Source organism: Mycetomoellerius zeteki, unplaced genomic scaffold (genome assembly GCF_001594055.1).
Source record: "Mycetomoellerius zeteki isolate Tzet28-1 unplaced genomic scaffold, Tzet1.0 scaffold31, whole genome shotgun sequence".
Classification (NCBI taxonomy): Eukaryota; Metazoa; Arthropoda; class Insecta; order Hymenoptera; family Formicidae; genus Mycetomoellerius; species Mycetomoellerius zeteki.
The window spans coordinates 3,987,300-4,010,428 of record NW_017257294.1 but is presented as its reverse complement, the minus strand read 5'-3'; the positions used below and the strand labels follow the sequence as shown (position 1 = coordinate 4,010,428).

The 23,129-nt window shown below is 33.6% G+C and overlaps 1 protein-coding gene across 4 annotated transcripts in view; it reads right to left on the bottom strand.

The window, feature by feature from the left end:
* The window catches only part of LOC108724756 (Dpr-interacting protein kappa), a 192,478-nt gene extending 175,262 nt beyond the window's left edge, over positions 1–17,216 (bottom strand). For all 4 annotated transcript variants that reach the window (XM_018451357.1, XM_018451359.1, XM_018451360.1 and 1 more), the window contains exon 1: positions 17,064–17,216. In XM_018451357.1, the coding sequence (XP_018306859.1) occupies positions 17,064–17,151 (88 nt within the window). In that variant the 5' untranslated portion in view covers positions 17,152–17,216. The remainder of the gene's footprint in view (positions 1–17,063) is intronic.
* Positions 17,217–23,129: the final 5,913 nt, after the last annotated feature.

The following is a 23,129-nucleotide window of genomic DNA, read 5'->3' as shown; positions in this document are numbered from 1 at the left end:
CGGCGTAAAATGTGGAACCGGGACAGCTTAAGAGCAACGTCGACGCATTAACGTCGTTCCACTAAGCACTGGTTTCTCGCAAGAGTCAATGACATTCGTTGCATTACTAGCACGAAGGCGGAGACATTATGCTGCTGTCGAGACTGGATGGTAGCCAACGATTAAAAGGGTATCTACCTATATGTATATTCGATTTTTCTACTTCGACATATATATAGCGTACTTGTAGTTGCATTTACAATATGCATTGAAAGTCACGTTGAGAAGAATACCGATAATATTTTATTAACTATGAAATATTACGGGATTTTAGTTGATTAAGCTCTCGGGGGATTACTCTTCCGCCGATTTTAAGAAGATTAGAGTGTAAAATGGTTTTAAATTCAGATTTAGCAAGTTGTTGTTAAAAATTTAAAAATCATAAAGTTACAAGAAAGTCGGAACAAAAAGTAAGATTAGATTTTTTTATAACATAAGCTCGAACAATCTCAAAGAACATATAACGTATCGTGATAAAATGCATGACTTTATCGTAGCATTTAATATACATATTCAATGTAACGTATCTGAATGATATTATGATTGAATCCGCGAAATGATTCTTGTACCGTCCGCTAAATGAGAGATCATGAATTTAACGAAGATGTCAGGAGATTGAGGGGGTGACGTAAGCAAAGAACAGAGGGAAGTGAGATCCTTCTACATGGAGACTTATGATACACCATGAAAACCATTCCCCTTCAGGATCCCGACATCGGAACGGCTCGAAGCATCAATTTTCCTCGGCTCTATCGTGCAACTACGTTCGACGATCGTACATAGCGTTTCCGGCTGTACCAACATCCGCCAGTTCCTGTAGGACGCCATGTACAACGGGCGGGAAAGGGATTGGGGAAGTTCTGTGCTTGGGCACTTTGAATACACTTTGCCTGAAACGACGTAGCCCCGTAGACAGATCGAATTCCTGTTCCCTCTCATCTCTTTTCCTTTGTTACTCTTCCTTCGCGGATCCTAAAGTATGTGTCGTTTTATCGTTTTTTCGATGCATGCCTTTTTATTGCCCGTTCATCGAACATATCGGTATAAAAATACGATATACTGAACGAAACGGGGAAATTTTTAAGAGAGACCACAGGAAATAAAGTTTCATCCCGCCATAAGAATAGATAAATCTGCAGAAATCGAGGCAGAAATCGAGAGGATTATTTTATAAAGATCAAGACATTGTTTATGTACAAAAAAGAGTTGAACGTTTTTATTAATCCTTCTCGCCGGAATTCAATTAAACGCTTTTATATCGAGTTCCAGAATGGTTACGGATTGTTGAACAGGTTTATGTAATATACGGTACAATATACTGAAATAACTCCGATACGTTCTACCTAGACGCAATATACACTCTGTGTTTAGTGGTTATAACAAAACGTTAAACCAAACGCTGCCTGCCCACATAGCTATTAACATGGCTCTATCGTTATGAATTTAACATTATTTGCCGCAGTGCGCTTAATACTACGTTAACATTATGTTTATCGCATAAGTTTGCGTATAAACCTTCTTGTTAAACTCTGACTTTGCCAAAAATTCCATTTGCATCATTGAGCTAAGAATATTAAAGAGGATGGTTCACATATATACTTGCTGGTGCTTTGAAAAAAATTTGTTACTGCAATATAGAAATACGCTGGAGTTTTTTTGTTTGCGGTTTAATTCTCTGCATTCGCAGGGCTTGACTAACAGTATTTTAAGCAAATCCTCTCAGTTTTACCTCAATGTGGTTCTAAATATAGCGAAACGATGCCCACGATAAGCATGCTGGTTTGACTCGGATAATCCATACAAGTCATCTATGCGTTTGCGCTTTATATACAGCGTAAATAATATTTTCTCGGACTGTGTCTACACTTGGAAAACTCTGCGTCCGTATATGAATCATTGTAACAGTTCCAAATTGTCTCGTTACCCGATCGATATCTTGTCGCTTTATCCAGCGATGCGAGAGTATCTTCGTGCGCGTCTTCAATTCGACCTGAAAGACCTTCGCGCTTCAGAGATATAGGCGGTACGTCTGTAATACGGCGATACACTCATTGTTGAGACTGCATGAGAACTCGTGACGAATACGGGATAGCTGTTTGACGAATCGCGATACTATGCTTGTAATGCGATGTAATTGCAACTGCTCGAAAGCCCAGGAACAGTCGAAGATTTCCTTTGCGACGAGCATAAGAGATCTCTTGATGTATAAAAGGATGAAAAGACTGCAGAGTATGCAGTTGCTATATATAGTCTGAATTTTTTAATTAAATTGGACTAGCACGAGAATGTAACAAAATATGTTCACCTAATGTCGTAACTATCTTAAATAATATTTTTTGGAAATTAATATTTGACATTCTAAATAATGATGATCGAAATTTGTGGAAACAATTTTTTATTTTTAATTTAATCATTTTAGTTGATCAAGAAATATAAACTGTTACTAATGTTTTTAATTATATTACTTTTGATAAATTATTCATATCAAAATTATCACACCTTAAAAAGAGTGATTTTTTTTTAAGGATTGTGAAACGAAAATGGTATTTGATCATGTTTCTAAGTATGATATTTTTGTCGATGTTATTTGATATTAATCAATAGTTTTTTGTTAAGTTGGAAAAGCTTGACTTTTTAAGTTTTGTCACTTTTGAAGTAAAGAAACTATACAGAAATATATCACAAACCTAAAATTTACTAATGTAATCTGATTAATTTATAATGTACACATATTTAATGTAAATATAACACACACACACACACACACATAGTTTTTACCTAAAATCTTCAATTTATGAGCCAATATAGGGAATTTTTATGTAATAATAACGTAATTGTGATACAAATTTATTTTGTGCGGATACGTCAGGAAATAACAGTTTCAATTCTCGTTGTAAAAATGCTTCATCTTCAGATATAACATACTTCTTACGCCGGCTGATATATTTCATAGTCATATGCAACAGGCCGTTTTTCGATGTTACCTCAGTGTGGTTGCATTGTAAAGGAATTCTAGAGGTGAGCCCTGGTTTCTGCAGAATAGCTAAATCGCATGTTGCATACGTAACATAAGACATATCGCCTTCCAGAAGTACGTAACACATTTTCTGAGAAAACGTAGATGATAGTCATAGAAAAGAAAAAATATGATGATTATATCGGTACTTTTCAACAAGCGTTTTCAGAGTCAAATGAATACATAGCAATTACTTGTAATTACAGAGATAAGAATTCCACATGAATCCGATATTTATTGAAAGTATGTGAGCAGACGTTTTTTTCGAACTTTTAACCCTCCTGGTCCGTTCAAATTTATTACACGATTATACGTTTGGATCAATACGATTGAAAGCTCTAAAAAATAAAAAAATATTTTCAGAAAAAGAGATCTTATATTAACTCTCGACAGCATTAAACATTTTGAAGCCAAGTGAATATTTTAGTTCGCACTTGTCTATAAAACTCTTGCTTATGTTTTTGGACATAATTTTTAATATTCTTATCAAAATTTTTTTCATTTACAGATTTGGATTTTGTACTATTCAGTATTTTGATTTAAAAAAGTTAATTAAGAGCAATTGAAATGAAAAATACAGCGAAAAGAAAAAAAACTTTAGATTCAAAATATGTGTAAATTAGGATACTTTTTGATTGCTACAGTTGAAGATTAGCTGATAAAGTCATTAAATAGCCAGAGAAGAAAGTTTTTAAATAAAAGTCAGAGAAGAAAGTTTTTAAATATAATAAAATATTAAGAAATAATTTCAATAGTAAGAAATTAAATTACTAAGGAACTAAATTTTAATAGGAAGAAAAATAATAAGGAATTAAATTACATTTTGGGTAAAATAGATCCGAGTAGACTAGCAAGGTTAAACTATACATTAATTACCATAAACAATTCCTCTAACAACTCTAACATACACATGTAATAAATCGATAAAGAACACAGTAATTATACTTTAATGTCGAAAGAAAATTCGGTTAGAAATTCGTCAAGGAATATAGTTAAAGCCGCGAAGTTTGTTGCGAACTTTATGAAACATCCGATATATTGCATAAACAACCGTAGCAGCTGATACGTTCCCTGGTATCTCAGCTATTCACGTGTGACGACACTAGTGAATGCTGATGCTCAAAAGTTATAAGAGCAAGGGAAGCTTCTTCAGCGGCTTGGCTGAGGGAGGATAAACGCCGTATACAAAACGTACGAGACGTTCTTAACTTGAAACTGCCTCCGACACCCCGAGGCATAAGACGAGCCCGCTTACAATTCAAGGCATACACCCATACGGTACGGGCGGTAAAGGGAAACCTACGGTCCACGGTAGATTCCCACGCGGTAAACGAATTAGAGGTTGATTTCTCGGGTAGGTAGCCACCTATCCACTCTTCTCGAGTACAACGACCATCCTCTAGTATGCCGTATCATCCTTCCGGTTATCTATCGTACTTCTCGCCACGAATCGAGGTAAAGGGTTAGATATACCGTCGGGCAACGAGCCTGGCGTGAGTGCCATGGCACGAGAGATAAAACCAATCACATGACACTATACACACAGAAATTTATTGCCGCAGATTATCTGGCGAGAGTCCAAACACAAACACATTTCTTCCTTCGACCACTCGTGAGACGGGTCGTTTGAGGGGGTAAGAGGAAATATGAGCGAAGAGAGCCATTCGGAGAGAGAGAGAGAGAGAGAGAGAGAGAGAGAGAGAGAGAGAGTTGAATATAGGAAGAAACAAGATAGAAACACGACTCGTAAGTTGGATGGGGAAGATACAGTGAGCGAGAGAGCGGAAAGCTCCGACGATGGGCGCGGGTCGTCGAGCTTTCTGCTTGTTCCTTACCCCTGTGCTCGCCCCCGCCCACACATTCGAGGTTCTCCCTCTTTGAACCTCGCGGAAACGAGGGGATTTCCCCGGCAAAGACGTGCATCGCTTTTTATTGTTGGATAGACTGTTTGAACAACAGCCAACGTGGCAATCCGAGCCCTGCTATGCGTAGCGCTGTTTGCGCCTTCTCCTCTTGTCCCCTTTTTCTACTTTTCCTTCATTTCCTCTCTGCATTACAACGCTCGCGTCTTTAACTGCGCAATCTGATCTATCTTGCTCCTTTTGCTGCTTCGTATACGCAATTTATATATGCGCTAGAGAAAATAGACCACAACTTATTGGACTAAAATAATGCGAGAGCTAACTGCTGGCTGACGGATGTACGAGGTAATCCTGTAAGTAACGTACGGTTAGCCGCTAAAACATGTTTAGTTGTAAAGTTTAATCCAAATTTATGTACCATTACTTTATGCAAGTACAACATATTACAAACACATATGACTTATTAATGGATTTAATATGTTAATAATTTTTTATTTGGTTAATTCTTTGTAAAGAATACACCAAAAAATTATATTTGGGAAATTAATCAATTAAAGAAAATGAGTGAGAAAGCTTGACTCGCGTGAAATAAACAAATCCACTTTATCTACTTAATAATTAACTTAAAATGTTTATAAAAACTGAATACTATTTGTGGAATAATCTATTAAATGGATATCACGATAGTAAGCGATTTTATAATATACTAAAGAAGTGCTCGTTCACAAACGAGGAAACGAAAAGTCCGTACGGAAGAATAAGACATAGTACGTATGCGCATTTGCCAAGAATATTCCGATATCCAAGAGCTGATATCTGCTTCTGTATCCTGGCCAATAATCTATCTTCAAAAGTAACTTAACGGGAAATCGACGTCCAACGCGGAGTCGAAGCCGAACAGAAGCAGGCTACGCAATGGATCGAAGTATTTCCAGCGGCAGGAACAACATTTTCCACAGGGATGGGCCAAAGTGAAGAAGTTTTCCTATCGTTCGCGTCCGATATTTGCATAGCAAGATCAATACCAAGTATTGCTAGATCGAGGGCATCAGAGAAATGGTTACTACTGCGTATCTCACACGAAATAATACCTATCGTAGTCTATGGTTCATAGATCTAATTTATCATATTTAAAAGACTACAGTTTTTTTATTACATGAGATAATGCGATGGTAACGAAGTAATATAATTCACAAAAATGAGATCATGACTAATTACGTATTTTTACTATATTATTATTTCTGTAAATAACTAATCTGTAGACAACTTTTGATAATAGTTAAAACATTAGTTTAAATTTTTTTCTAATAAGAAATGTAAAAAGTTGTTTCTATCATTTACATTAAATCTGAGATTATAATCCTGTGGTAGGAGAATTTAATTAAATTACTATCATTAATCGAAAATGTTTTACGGTACGTAACTTTGAAATACTTAAACGATCTTAAAAATAGATTATCTAACATCGTACAGAAAATACGGCTGACTAGTCTTCTCAGCGTTCCCGAATGTCATTCAGGGCAGAGTTGAGAAAATGACGACTTTTGTCTTCTTCTAGGTAACCCATTCATAGTCGTAGAAGTGGACGATGAAGCAATCGTTTCAAATCGGTCGTTAGTAAGAAAGTCGTTCGCAGGATCTTTCGGCTCTAAAAGAAGAGCAAGATATCTCGAGAAAGTTTCTACCTATAATCATCGTGCGGTCTTTAATCTAAAATGGCGTGAAATCTGAATCTTTTCATTCTATCTATTCATTCCTTTAATCCGAAATTACAGATTTCAGAAAAAAAATCAATTTAAAGATAATAACAGTTATATTACATTATACTAATTTTATTAAAAACATTATCAATTAATTTCAAAACGCGTATTAAATACTCGAATAAACTTAATTATTATTAATTTCTCAATTCTAGCCACGATGTAGCTTAAGTACACAATTATTGGTAAAGTATTGTGCTTTGAAACAACATGGTATCACGTAAAATAGTACAACAACCAATTATACGCTAATAATTAGTGGACTGTGTACGCAATAATACAAGTCCATGGTAAAGTTTCTTGTGCATAGTGCGTATGTCGTAAACATACTTAATAACATAACCGCGTTAATTAACGGCAATGATTTGTCTTTCCGCTAATGTTTCCTAATATCTAATAATGAATCGATAAACATAGACCACAATACCTTTGTTTGCTGTTACTAAACAGTTCGCTCATTTTAGTTGATTCAGTATCCCGTTCAGTATCCCGTATTGCTTCTCGCAAATCAAGCTTATTCAGCATTGGTACGGCCTTTAATTTGCGCAACAATGCTTTTCACGCGATATGCGCTGCGCGGTCAGATTCGAACTCTGTTAAACGTTTCATTCGTGCGAGGAACCATTAAAGGTACCATTAAATATTATCGTAACATCAGGATTGCGGATAAACTTCGGATGTATTTGCCGTAATAGAGGGAGTGGGAAAAGTTCATCGAGATGTCAAACAGTTTCTACTCGCGAATACTGACAGACCGTGAAACTTTGGGATATGTCCGTCGTTGGTGGGTACGATACTTCTTGACATTCCTGTCATAGCAGTTTCGCATATTTTATTAAGAAGTTCATGACCTTGAATGGTTAACATAGATACACCACAATGGAGCTTTTTTTCTAACACTCCTAATTCACCTCGCCCAACTTTCCTTTACGCTTCTCAAGCGCTTCGTACTCCGGAAGGTGCCAAGGATACCGAATCGATCACGATACCCTACTCGCAACGACGGAACGGATCGTGTAAATTTCCACCTCTACATCGTCGACGTTTCTCATTAATCGCTGATCGATCTCCTTGCTGGGTGATTAACGTCTCGTACGGCGATAGGCGAAAGAGTAACGGCAGCGGTGTCAAGGGGAGTTTGAGACCGGAAAAAGAGAACAATCAAATGGACAGAGGAGGAAAGGGGAGAGAGATCGGTCAACAGACAGTTGGACTGACGGATCCCTAAAAGTAAAGGACGGCGGGTATGAGGTCGAGTGTTCTCCAAAAAGCATGACGGTACGCTCGAAATAGACACGAGATACGTTATTATAGATGATACGGTTGCAAGCGAGATCGTAACGGCTGTTAATTCATCGTACGCCGTACGGTAACAGCTATTCGTCTTCTATACGTCACATAAGTATGCCCTGGCACTCGTTGAGGTATTGGAGTGTAAGGAGACACAAGGCATAATTTCCTCTCGCCCCACTATCGTCACTATGAAGCACATAATGAATACGCGCACCATGGTTGCATAGCTGTGTCACGTGTCACGAGGGAAACTTTGAGCCCTTGTCATCATGAAACAGCAGTCGCACACATTACACGGTGTTGTTACACGACACTTGAACAACGATGACGATAACTGAACGGCAGGAAAAGAATACGGTTAGAAAAAGAAGAGGAAAAGTTTATTACGTGATAATACCGCTTTCAGCAACAAAAAACGTAATCTGATACACGGCGCATTATCATTCAAGATGCAAAATTCGATAACTTATTTAATACTGTAATCTCTTTGCGAAAGTTCTATTAAGATCTCCTAGTTTATCTTTCCCTTGTAAAAGTAGCTTATAATGCGTATGCAGTCTAATCTTTTCGTCTTCTTGTAAAAGTTGGCATATAAATGATTTCTAGTGAATATAAAAATATTTCTTATTTTTTAAAAAATCTACCGATTTGTATATATACATATATTTTTAATTATACTTCTAAATAATAACGTAACAAATTTGATTGATAATAATTTTAATGCTAGCCTATATAAAATGCCATAAAAAGATATTTGTAACTATTTTCTATTTATTGTAGTATGTACCTAATTGTAAGTTAGACGAACATGCAATGAAATGGTAATCGTTGTACTTGGTTGCATCGTATTCTAACATTAAAAAGTAAAAAATTTACTCTTAAGAAGATAAATTTTCTTCCGAGAAAGCTCGAGTAATAGCTTAAATTTCGCGCTACGCTGTTACTTATCGAGAAGCACGACATTCCTTTCTCAAGAAATAGTACGTTTCTTCGAGAAATAGATCTTTTCTTATTCCTATATACCACTAACCAAACACAACTCAACATCGATACGCGTAATTACAAGTCCTTCATCTTTCAAAACCTAACTATAGATGTCCGATAAGAAGTTGCGTTCAAACACGATTTTCAGATTCTGTAATGTTAAAGATTAAAAGTATGATGCAGACGATATATCTAGAGTCTGAGTTATGTCATGTGACACTTGATTAAAAAAAGATAAAATTCTGGACAAGTTAATAACGTTCCCATGAAGATCCGACAAGTTTCGTAAACTTCGAACGATGATCTCTAAGAAGCTGAAAACCTGGAAGAATTGACTGACATCTTCGACATTAATACTTTGTATGTAGGACATTCCAAGCTAGAGAAAAGCTCTGATTAAACAATAAATCTAATGAAAAATGCGTGTATGATAATTTTTTAGTATCTTTTTAATATTTTACATTTTCAATTATACAAAATCAAAAGTGAATGAGAAATAAAAAAATAAAGAATCGAGATAAAAATTGCACATCTCATTGTAAATCATTATTCCTCTTATGAAGAAGAAAGGTTATAAATTAATATCTCTCACATTATTTTTAAAATAAAAAAATTAACTATGATAATAGAAATTCTAGTTTCCTCAAATACTTAATAAAAGAGCTTGTATTGTGGAATTGGTTGTGGAGTTGCTCTGATTCTGAATTCTTTAAATAGCTATCGCAATCCCATTGTAAGAGATATAGAAGGAAATGCTGTGCGCATCGTAATAGTATAATATTGTATCTAGATAAGATAACAGTCTTCGCTCGTTAACGTTAAAATCTTACATTTCGTTTCTGCTGAATATACTTGAAATTCGTATTTACGAGGAAAGCTCGATTCATCACGTACAATGTTTATGCGTTCTCTTTCGCGCTAAGAACAATGGCTACGAGAGGAACCGACCCAAGAGTTTCCGTTTCGAGGTTACCAAAGATTCATCCTTCTTCAAGTTAATTGTGCTTTGTATGTATGCGTTGATGCGTGTTGATATGTAACTCACAGGAAGGAAGTCACATATGTTTTATGGATAATAATAGTTTGTCAAATCTTATTGCATATGGAGTTAAATTTTAGTTATTTAAAAAATTAGCCAGATTATTAACTCATTATGATTTTTATATTTTAAAGACAAAGAATCAATTTTTATGACAAAGTAAGCTTTACTGACCGATGTAAAATAATTCACTTAATTACAATGACTAATATCATACAAATTCGAAATGAATAATTTCATACAAATTCGAATTTTCTTATAAAAACTTAAACATCGAACTTTGAAATAGAAAGGTATATGTGGTACAATTTCCTGCTTTCAATAATTTAAACTTTTTATATCTCTTACAAAGGATTGAGCATTGTAGAAATCTTGAAAAGAATTATTGAATTCAAAGAGTATTGCGAATCGATTTATCTTATCTATTTCAATCTTTTTTAACGCGATATGCGCGAAGGAAATGTCTCTGCTCTTTGTAGGCTTTTAAAAGCAGTACAAGTATCGGTGCATGAAAACGCACTAGAACTGCAGAGACAGAATCGGTGTCAGCGGTTGCGGCCGTGTCGGCAATCTGGATGTGCGCAAAACAGCGCTTGCAGCTGACGTTTTACACTTTGCGGTGGCTGATGGTAGCCAGACTGGTTCCTCGAATTGTCCTCCTTCCCGTGCACAATCACATCCTTGTCGCTCCAACCTTGCAAAGTTCGCACAACTCGTCCTGAGAACTGACCTCCTGAGAATTTTCATAAAAATTCAAACCTATCGAGAAAACATAGCCGCCTTTCCCTCCTCCGACCTCCACTCAAAAGTATTCTACAATTGGAAACCGATATGTTCGCGTTTGATGCTTTACGTACTCATTTTTTTTCCAAATGAAAGACATTTTAATGTTGAATGGAAGGACGATTAAAAATCTCTCTTTATTAGAATAATTATTTTTATGCAGATAATTGAGTTGGTCTTAATTATTAGAACAAAAATATTTCTCTTGAAGACAATTAAGTACTATATTCGCTGTACAGACTTTGTAGTCTGTTTATGTATTATTCACAATTTTTCATTTTTCGAGAAACGAAGTTATTGAAAAAGACTACACATAATATATTTTTTCGTACATTATGCTAACTTTACTAGTTTTGCGTTTTTTTACATCGATTTATGCATTGTACTTTCGGAAATGTGTAGATAATAGGTGCATACTAAAATGAGACTAAATCACAATAAAAATCAATAGAACGTGCGATTTTTATTCATTATAGATATTATATAATGTCGATTACAAGGTAATTTTGAAAACAATGTCCAAGGTAGAAATGGAGGTTCCATGGTGTACGAGGAACACGAGCCGATTGGCGATTGGACGGGCAACCGCGTGGAAATTAATTAGCGAGCCAATTTAACTTTAACGACCGTTCGATTCCATAGAGTTTCCGGCGAGGTGTGTACATTGATAATAATTTCCCCGAATGCGCACCACTACTTTAACCATTGGAAAAGTTTCCCAAGTTAATTTTCTGATCGCGTCTGTTGATTTCGCCGCGAAACAAGCTCATACAGAAGATATTTTTCATAATTCTCTCTATAACATTTGTTTCTCTATAACATTGTGTCCCGAAGTTTCATCAATTTGGAATTACTATTTTTGGAAATAGCTCAGATACATCCTTAATATTTTATAAGCATTGATATTTCGGAAGTAACAAATAGCCGTGAGTATAAACATATTTGCAGTAAAGAAATAATACTCCTCATATGTTTAATATATCATAATTGTAACTACTAAAGGAAAATGTTACTGTATAAATAGTTATCGCACATTCGTATGTATGCATAGGTGCGCGTATCAAACGTAACTCCTTCAAAGCACTACGATCTTTTGCAACAAGATTTTATTTTCGTAAGAGGATCCGAAACTTTCGATTACAGCTCGGACGTATCTATGTGTCGTGACCCTTCGTTCAATCGATCGCTTTGAAATTTTTATGAAGTAACAAATCCGCTACTGCATGCGCAATTCAAAAGTTTTAAAATCGTAACGTCGCGAATAATTTTGAAATAATTGATATTTCAAAATATAGATCTAAATATAGGAGCGTCTCGTAAAATTTATTAGTAGGTAATAAGAATATTTATAAAAATTTAATCACGCTTTGGTTACTTATGATAGTTAATATCTGTATTTTTGTTACTAAATCTAGTAAAGTTTAAATATATGCGATATATCTATATATGATATATATGCTATACTATTTTTACATAATCATATAACATATACGTATTATCTTTGTAAACAAATTCAAGCTGACGGAAAGTATTTTATAATAACGCCGTAATTCTATACAGATGTTATGTGTTTCGCGGATTATCTCCGTGTTCAAATCCATTGTTAGAATGCCCTAAGAATGGATTTGGACACGCATAATTTCTGTATAGAAAGTACCCGTGGAAGCCTCAAAAGTATTGCCGTAATTCGGATGGTTTATGAAAATCTATTAGATACGCTATTGATGTTTGTATGTTAATGTTGCAAATTGTAATATTTATTTAGTAAAATACTATCTAGGTATAAGTAATTTAAGCTCATAAATCTAATATTGAAGATAATTTTTATTTATACATATAGGGTGTCTCACAACTACTTCAAAAAATTATTATAGCCTCGACATTTTCCTATTAGGATTTTTGTCTCAAAATTACCTCAAGAATATATCCTTAAGAGGAAATGCGGTAGTTGTGAGACACTCTGTATACATATATGTAAAGATCAATATGTATCTACAGATCTCTTTGGTGCCATTAGTTAAGAAGATAAACTATAACTTGTTATAAATAATATTCATAAGCCTACAAATTGATTTAATACGGTATTAATAAATCGATCAAATATTTAATGTTGTATCACGCGTCACTCTTAAGCTCAGCTTTGTTCGGAAATGAGCCGTCGCGTCCATCGGGATTTCATCGGACATGCAACGAGACGTACCGATGAGAAAAAAAGGACGTCACACGTCGGCGCAACTGCGCGTCCTGATACGTTCGCGTCAACTCGCCAAGTTAAATTTTCAACGATGTTCAGAAGCGCCCGAGCACCGAACATCACATAAGAGATCGTCCGCTCAGACACGCGTCTCTATTTGCATAACAGAGGCGCGTTGCATAATGGAAATTGCCCCGCGTTGTATAACATTGCGTGCTTGCATCGTGTGCACACGCTGGCCGCCGAGAAAGAGAAAGGAATTTCTCTCATTCGCGTGCTGGCGAATAATTAGCAGGCCTGCCCGTGACATGAAGTTTGAAGCTGTTGCTGACTGGATATGCACAGCTGCCTTACATTTTCCGCATTCTTTAGGCAGATTGGGGTCACTAAATAAGAAATTACCTAGCACGAATGCAGTCTACGAGTTTTCCGATTACATGAAAGTAAATCTTTCTTAACAATACAACGCGAATATTTCATTAATCTCTGCCTGTTTTGTTGCGATAAAGTAACTATGAGTAGACCTTAATTACTGCTTTCGTAATGCAGTACAAACGTGCGTGTGTACAAACTGTATAAAAACTTAAGCGTTGTACTTAAATATTATTATCATTACATTATTGATTTTAGGATCAATTGTTTTTCGGTATTAATTTTTTATTTAGAATTGTTTTGGGAGAAACTTTTTCCATTTTCTTAACTAACAAAATTCTTTTTTAATTTTATCCGTAATATCTGAAATATTTTATATATTCATAGATATTTACATTATTATCAAACTTTTTCAACAAACAAGTTATTTTGGTATCCTTTAGCCACAAGTTAAAAGAGAATTAAATTATACGAGAAATATTGAAATATTTTTTAATTTAACTTTTTCTTGAACGTCTCTGTAGTTTGATTTATATAAATGTAGTATTTTCTATTGCTTCTCTTATCAACATGATGGTTTCTTACTTTCTCATTTATTTTTGTTTTTACCAGTAACCTCGGGTAATTACACATTTATGTCATTTCACGAAGCAGAATGCAGAAGATTAATTACAGGTGCAATGCGACTAATAATGGAAACGTATAAGCTTCAATCGTTACCTTGTTTTGAAATCATTGATATATGAACATTCCAATTCTAAGTGTCAATTACATGCACAAGGAAATAGACATGATCGACAATGATACAGCATTTCGATAAGACGATTAGGGTTGCATGCGTTAGTAATTACGATTAACGATCGCTATATGGTGTTTGACACGCTAGAAGCATTTAAATCGATAACGTTTAAATGCAATTCAATTTTAGAAGTATTTTGTAATCAGTTATTTTTTTATCTATCTGAATACAAACGCGTAGCATTTTAATAGATATCCTAATGGAAATTATGACATAAAATATTACGCTGCCATTTATATTTCCTTCCGTCCGGACATGGTTATCGGGAAATAATTGCATATCACGTAATCACTCTACGGTGTAGACTGCAAAACATTAAATTCGCGATTTATTTCACGTCCAATTTTGCTTCCATTTATTACGGCATTGCAAAATCATATATCACGCAAATATTGCTTTAAAGCAAACTATATTTTGTGCAATATACACTCATCGCTTAAATAATAATGCACAGTAGTAATGCATCCTGTATTCAAACTGATATTATTCTAAAGAACTCAGTGATTAATAAATAGATGTACATGTTTCTATAAATTTAAATGTATCAGTATTTGCATACAATCAAGGTACTATTCACAAATATTATGCACAAAAGGTAAATTTCACAGATACTACAGATAAAACTGGAAAGAATATTATTAAGCAATAGAACGAGAGAAAGCTTCTATTAGAAAATAATTGTAAATAGATTAAAAGTAAGGAACAATTTGTACTAATTTCCGTATGTATATCGCATCTTATCATATTTGATTTATTGTTTACCATTTTATACATTGAATTGGCATCGTTTCTATGCTGTATGCCTTGATAACCCTCCAGCGTTACTCTATCTTGGCAATTCATCGACCGCGTGTCACTGATTCTCTAGAGGATTGTCCCAAGAGAAATCGAAGGCAATACTAAGAATCAGACATTAATCTCTCTCTCTCTCTCTCTTCTTCTCTCTTTTTTCTCTTTTTTTCTTCAAATCTTAATTTTTACTTTTCTGGCAGTCACTGGATAATGATATTAAATGACGATTGTTATATGTCTGATTGAAATTCTGGATTTACTACTGATTAGAAAAAGTATCAAGTAAAATATTCGCTTTATCTCATTTCCCAAGCAACTTATATTTCTTCGTTAAATCACACATGTATCATTTGTATTTCGTTCTATAATTACACATTAGAAGTATATTATGTACTTCCCGTAAATCGTATATTGAAAGATATTAAATTTCAGTTGTCGTAAAATATTTACTTTAAAAGAGTTCTGTTTCATGAATCTCTCTTCTTGAAATTCTTATTTGATTCTCTTAATTGGAACATCGACTGTGGTATTTCATTCACATATAATAATGTGTTGATAATGTATCTGCATGCTTAGATTATTTCTGGAGCAAACATTAATATAGATACAACTTAATGATTTATTATCAAATAATTATTTTTATAAAATTCTATGATACACTATAATATTGATATTATAATGTAATTATTATTCACTGTAACGATCAATCAGTAATTCTCCAGATTCTATAATTCTGTAGGAAAATAAGAGAAATGTTAAAAGTAGACAGTAATACTAGTAATATGGGAATTAATTATTTATAGAACCTTGTAACATTTTAGTATCATTAGAAATTTATCGCCTCGCGACATTTAAGAGTGAAAAATTCTAGATTTTTATTCATTTTAACGAATAACAGAATTAATGTAAACCAACATATGGTTCGTGCATCTTAAACTTACTGCTTCGTACCGTCTGGTACCTGTGTACAATATATATACAATATTGATCCAGGCTATTCACGATTTACTTGTTCTTTTCATCCGCATTGTTCTTGTTTCCATCTTTAAAAATGTAAAATGGCCAATAGTCATGCCCACCCAATCTTTTATTCGATAAATCATCGATTTACCTTTATTCGTACCATCTTTCCGTGTCATTTTATAGCGACTTCCATTATTGGCGCTCGGTTCCGCTAACAATACCAATTAGCACTTCCATAAATTCGAGGCTTTTTCCGTTTCCCTGCGGATAATACTTCTGTGTCACGCCACCATGTGCACTCCACAAATTCTCATTTAACCATGTACGTGGTTTTATCGTTATTTAAGTCTTTGTTTTTGTATGCTAGGAAATTTACTAAAGCATCCGGATTTCTAATAATTCCGTTTTTGTGACTGTTAATAAGCGTTAACATTTAATTTACTTTTTGCATAGTTTAACATGTACATGAATATTTTCTTTATACATTTGATAAATTTACTTTAAAGTATTTTATCGTCAGTTCACATATCTTCAAATAATTCTTATCACATCACTAAGACGTAAATACGAAATCCTTTCAATTACATTAAATACGTAATTACGAAACTAATATATCTTAAATGTAATGATATTCCGTTCTCTATCAATTTTATAATATACGCACAGCAATGTAAAGTTTAATCATGTTGTCCAAGGAAGAACAACCTGAGAGAAAAACTGCATACACTCGAATATCTCCTACAATATTACGAAACTAGAACAACACAATAAAAAGCATTAAAAAATACTGAAATGGTGGCATGACTTTATGAAGAAAGTTTCGCAAAATGGCATGTCGAGTTAAGTCAGATTTATGGTATAACCATAATGGATGGTATATACGAAGAGCTTGCATTCGGATATCGTGGTTCTCTTATACATTTCACTGAGTGTACTCGGGTTTTTCTTTCGCACATCACAAGTTTAACACTTCAGTTTTCGCTGATGTTACGTAGAGTTTAAAATATATAACGTAATTTGACGTTTGAGGTACTTCCTTTTGAAATTAAACGATCCTAACACTTTTACAATCAGAAGATTCAGACGCGAAATCTTTATGATAATTAATTTCATAGTAGATGCATAGCTACGAAATTGCCTTTGAAGAAAAATACGATGAACACTTACCTTCGGATGAATGCACCAATGTAACGAAGATCCACACGGTCCACGGGACGAAAACAGCAGTGATTATTGTCATATTTATTAACCTCATGAATTTTTCTTTAATTATCGTTCAATTTTCGTCACGTACACGCACTGGTACAAAACCTACGCGAGCCGGAGTCTAGATGCAGACTGACTTGTCCTACGGAGTCCAGCAGGAGCAACACGACACGCATGCGTCCTGGCTTCCACGTGCCTGTCTCTTTCGTATCTTTACTAGTCACAGCGACAATTGTGATTTCCCGGACATCCTCATTCTCTCTCATTGTATAGAAGGACTGAAAGTATCTTTGAAATGTGTTATGTGAATGTGTTATGTTATCTCGTTTATCGTACGTTATTCTCTCGCGATGTCAAGTTTAGAGATTATTCGTGGTCTTATACACAATACACTTAACATATGCGATTCATTTATCCATCACTGCTTCAAGTCTTTCACAATGCAAGAGGATTTGCGTTATACGTGTTCGTATTATGAAATATATGCAGACTTTCACATGCAAACCGATGATAAAAATTGAATATAGTGGAAGAAACATCTCTGGCAAAGAAATATCTTCAATTGACAAAGCTTGCACGCATGAATCTTCCACATAGTTGCCTCTTTCGTATTTTTACTAGTCACAGAGAGACAATTGTAATTTGCCGGATATCTTCGTTCTGTCTCATTGAGCAGGAAATCCAAAGGTACCTTCAAACGGATCGTATGAGACATTATTTCTTATAGTCTCTCTTATGTTCCCTTTTTGTTCAAGATCGGTTTACGTTTTGTAAGAAGTCAGAAAACTCAATTGAATTAAAAGCGGTATATATTAAATAAGAATATAGATTTAAAAAGAACCTCTTGTAGATATTATAAATACATACCTACAAGTATAGATATATTTTTTAGTTATTAAATTTGCTGCAATCTATTAAGTTTTAAAGAATAAAAAATATGAATAACGACTTATAATATTTTGGAGAACTTAACAAATAAATGAGAAATTTGTGAAGGGAAAACTTATTTCAGATATGACAGAGATGAAAGACGTTGCAATCTTTGCAATGATAATAGACAGATATTCATTGAATACGATAAAAAGAAATTATTTGCTTGTTTGGAATACATTTGTCTTTTTAATAGTTATACATATACTTTGCTATTACGAAATAATTCTATACTGTAAATGGAATATTAAGAACTATAAAATATAAAATATATGATACATCACTGAGTAAAATCATACTTCTTTCTGACACATCAAAGAGTTTCTTAGAAAGCCTAAGGGGCCAAGAAAACTTTAAATACGTTTTCTTTAAACTTTTGCTTTAACTTTTATGTTTTTTCCAAATATTACTATATTTTAAAGATAAATACCTATACTACATAAAAATATCTTATTTAATTAAAAGTAAAATATATTATTTAATAATTTTTCCACTGTTATTTGGTTGTATATTTGTATTAATTGTGCTATTTTACTGCTTTTTTTATTTGATACCTGTCTATTTTTAACAAATGGAACATAAATAAAAATTTTTCAAGATTAATTACTTATTTAGACTTCATAGAAATGAATTATTGAGTTGAATAATGGAATTTTGGGTTGTATTATGTACAAGCGTATAATATCGTGTATATTAGCTGTGTTACAAAGAACAAAATAAAAAATCAAGTTTCTACGGTCTTTTTAAAATTCCGTTGTTTTCACGCTTAACGGAAAAGATTGTATTAGGTACCACTCATTGTTCCCAAAATTAATGCTAGAAACCACAACTCTGCCTTTACAAACTGCGCTACAGCGCGTACACGCTTTGATAACGCTAGTTGCAGGGAAATAGGGAAACGGAATGGAAATAATTCTCCAGGCTGTTGAGGCAGCCTGGGATTAGTGTAAGCCGTTAGAGGTACGTCCTCGCCTCTCGAGCCTGCGTGCAGCAACGTTTCTTCTCTAAGAGTGTTGAAGATAAAGAAGGCAGAGGCAAGAGTAGGACGATAGGAATGAAGAAAGAGAAGATGTGGGACAAGGGAAAAAGGGAGAGATAAAAGAAAGGATGCGAGAATGACGCCGGAAGTGAGCAAACATATTCCACCGAACGGGCGTCGTTGGCGCGAGATTGAGCATTCGACTTTTCACTTTTTACGTTTGATATGAATTTTTCTTCTTTGCGTTTGCGGGGTGGTATTAGTGCGCATTTTTCGTTCAGCGGATGTCCGACTGTGAGTTGCGCACGACGGTAGCCAACGAGGCAGAGTCGCGTTCGAAACGGGTAAGTCAAACGAGAAAACTTCGCGGATTAAGCGCAATCAAGTACCGATAATTCCCTTGTGAATCGGGTCTCTTTCGTTCTTTCTTTTTCTCTCTCTCTCTTTATCTCTCTTGCTCTTTCTATATCTGGGTGTAGAATAGAAGGGGGACGGATGGGTTAGAGAGGACCTTCGCGTGTCCCAGCTCGAAGGAAAACCGAATTGTTCGAATTGGATACCGTCGTGTTCGCGGCAATGCTATCTCTTACCCCGACGTCGACCCCTGCAAAAGCCCCCGCGGGCGTTATCTACCGAATTAATCGGGAAGTTTCTCGCCTTCAACTATATAACATTAATTTTAATATCAATTCGACGACTTGTGGTTTATTCTCTTGAAGGTATTTGCGTTTCTCGAATGTTCGCCGATGCGAATTAAGACAGCATGACGTCTCGCATAAGTTAGGGATTAGTTAAAAATTAGTTAAGAATTATTTATTCAATACCTGAAAATCTTTTATGATTTAAAAAGAAAAATTAATTTATTAAAATGAAAAATGGTATTAGTTTTTGTATTCGAATTATATATTAATGTAATTCTTTTTTCTTAGCATCTTTTAAGAAATATATCATTACTTATTATTAATTTTTAATAAAAAAAGAGCTTAAAATAAGTTCATGCTTCTTAAAGAATTTTTAATGAAAGTACGAGTTCCTAATTAAATTTTTAGGATGAAAGGTAATTTCATGCAGTATTGTCTGAGTTACTAAAGAGTCTATTATATCAAACCTTTCACATAACTGGTATGATTATAACTTTGTTATTAGTTAAAATTACAATAAAGGAGCTCTAAAGAAAATGCAATAATATTTGTATTTTTTGCTTATAGTTTCAAATAAGGAAACAGACCCCATATGGCCTGATACCCAATATGCTTTACTCGCTATTTGTGGGTAATTACACAGTGAATTCAACAGATAGCACTAATAAATCGTGCAAGCTGTCCGTCTGACTCAATTGCATCAGTTTATTGCTTAGTTTGTTCATTCTGTTATTGTCAGTAAAACAAAATGTAGAACATCGTGGTTGTGATATAATATTTCATAGCTAAGTAATTGCTTCTTATCATTACCAAGAAATGATTATTATATATAATTTCCATATAGTTTATTTTATTTTAGATCGTATTTTTATACTTTAACAATACAGTATTTATTTTATATTTTCGTCATAATATTTTGTTTATAACCAAAAAGAGAAAACTCTTTATAAGGTAGAGATATGGTCAACCTAGGCATATTGAGTGTACGCACATGGATTTTAATATTTTTTTTGTTATTTCAGACCATGTCAACATGTTAATAAACTTGTGAAAGTAACATTGGATCATTTTGTTTTCCATTTTTTTAATGAAAAAAGGGATGTATATATGTGTGTATGAAATATAATCTAAATGCTACCTTTTTTAATCTTCATTTATGTAAATATTTGAAAATGTCTTAAATTTTTTTTAATATTCAGAAATGTTTCCTCTTTTGAATCTGACCAGTTTTCAAATGTAGACTCAGCAAAAAATTGAAAAAAAGATCGGCAAAGTTTAGGTAGGCCGTATAAAGTCCGGTTATCTTATTTATAAATGTTAATTATATAATCGAAAATTTATGTCAGAAGAAGAGAAAGAAGACGCTATACTAAACAAATAATATTTAATGCAAGTGAAGTCACCGAATACCATATAGTAAGTTAGCTCAACGCGTCGCGCAACCACCATCAATCGTCATTATTTCCCAGATATGGCATTTATGGTTGAAAATCCTGAAAAATAACGTACACGTCATTCTAGATACATATCATGTATCCTATATCTCGCTCTCAGTATATCGATGTCAGTAAAATCGATCATAATACAAAAGTCAGCCTTACCACATAAACACATCTTAACTTATAAATTATAAGTTATATATCTGGATACCTACAGGACAATTACAGTTTAATATTAGAAATATACAGTTAACATATCTTAAAGAATATTTACATTATTAACTCTAGTTAATTAAGTTATGGTGTTACGTATGAATGGAATCTCACTGACAATGAGTCATGCGAATGCAATATGGGTATACGAACAAGTATACGCGTACATGTAAATTGTATACATATAGATGTATATAGATTTCGTATAATTAATTCAACATCAATGTAAAGTAATGTATCTTATTAAAAAGAGAGAATTTAAACCAAACAGAGTTTTAATATAACAAAATTTATTTATTTTATTATTATAAAATTTATTTAAAAATGAAAATATAACTTTATACGACATTATAGAGAGGACACACATATATTCCATATAATATATGAAATAATATTACATAGTCGCATATCTTTATACGAATAGGAGAATTTTATTACGAAAGCGAAATATGCAGCAAAAATCATTGCGTTATTTTATTCTCTATATATCTGTGGATCAAAAAAACAATTTATAATATGAAATACTGAATGTTTTTAGTATTCATCATGTAAATGCATTTGGATATTGTAAATGTCGAAATGCATAATATTCATATAATAACTCATTAAATTATTTCAGATCAATTTTACATTTGTATCATGTATTATTCTTTGCAGAATCTTTTATTTTATACCATTAAAGTATAATTTCACTCAGTGTTATAACATTCACATGAAATATATTATGATAAAAATACTAGAGTCTATATTCAGAAGTGTAAATGCCTTGTATTTTGCAGTATCAAGCAATTAAACGAATATATAACGAAGCGAGAGATATGAATTGCTAACTAAAATAACACGAATCGATAGAAACTAACGTATCTCTTCTATTTTCGAAGTATCTTCTATTTTGAATACTGTAACTGCAGGACAGATTTTACCATATGGTGAAACCTGTAAACTGTATACGATAATGAGACTAATAATTCGTGCATGGAAGCTTCTCACGTTCTATGTAATTCACTACTCCGAGTACAAATGGCCCGTAACACTCGCACCGTTAATGTTAATATACAACGTAGTCGCACATGGAGCATCAGATTTCTAATTCTAATAAATCCTAGGCGGGGCGTGCCTACTTAGATTGCGCCCGTGAAATACCGGCAAATGGATCCTGTAATTCTTAAACGAACAACTCGTACGTGAATGCGGGCAAAAGTTAGCCGCGAACGTCTAGTCGTTCGGCGTAACCGCGAGCGGATGTTCTAAAATAGAGCAGTACTTAAAATATACTTACAATTGAGTAGCATGAAGAAATAATTCATAAAACAATATATAATAAGCGCTAAATTATTACATAATGTGATTCATTTAAATGAGATAATTTAAACTAAAATATATATATATAATATATTATGTAACAAGAATAGAAATATATCGAGTGTTTCAAACATTCTTTTAGTATTTAAATAAATGTCAATATTCTGTACAAGAAATAAATTTTATAATTTTTCAAAAGAAATTTTATTTTTAATTATTTAATATTTTATACCATTGAATTTTAATATTTTTATACTATTGAGTTTTAATATTTGATTTTAATATCGAACATCCGGTGGTTTAATCTGAAGTAGATTTAATTTTTTTTCTTTTTGCCTCACAAAAATATATGTAGATCAAGACAAAAGTATAATGTAGATCTTTCGAAATCACGTTAGACAGATTTCTCCGTCTGCATTAGGCTTTACATAATCTTGCAGGCACATGTCATTATTTTCGAACGAAACAATGCACCATGCTTGTGAGCGATATATCGAGAAGCTATGTATGGCAGTAGTCGTGT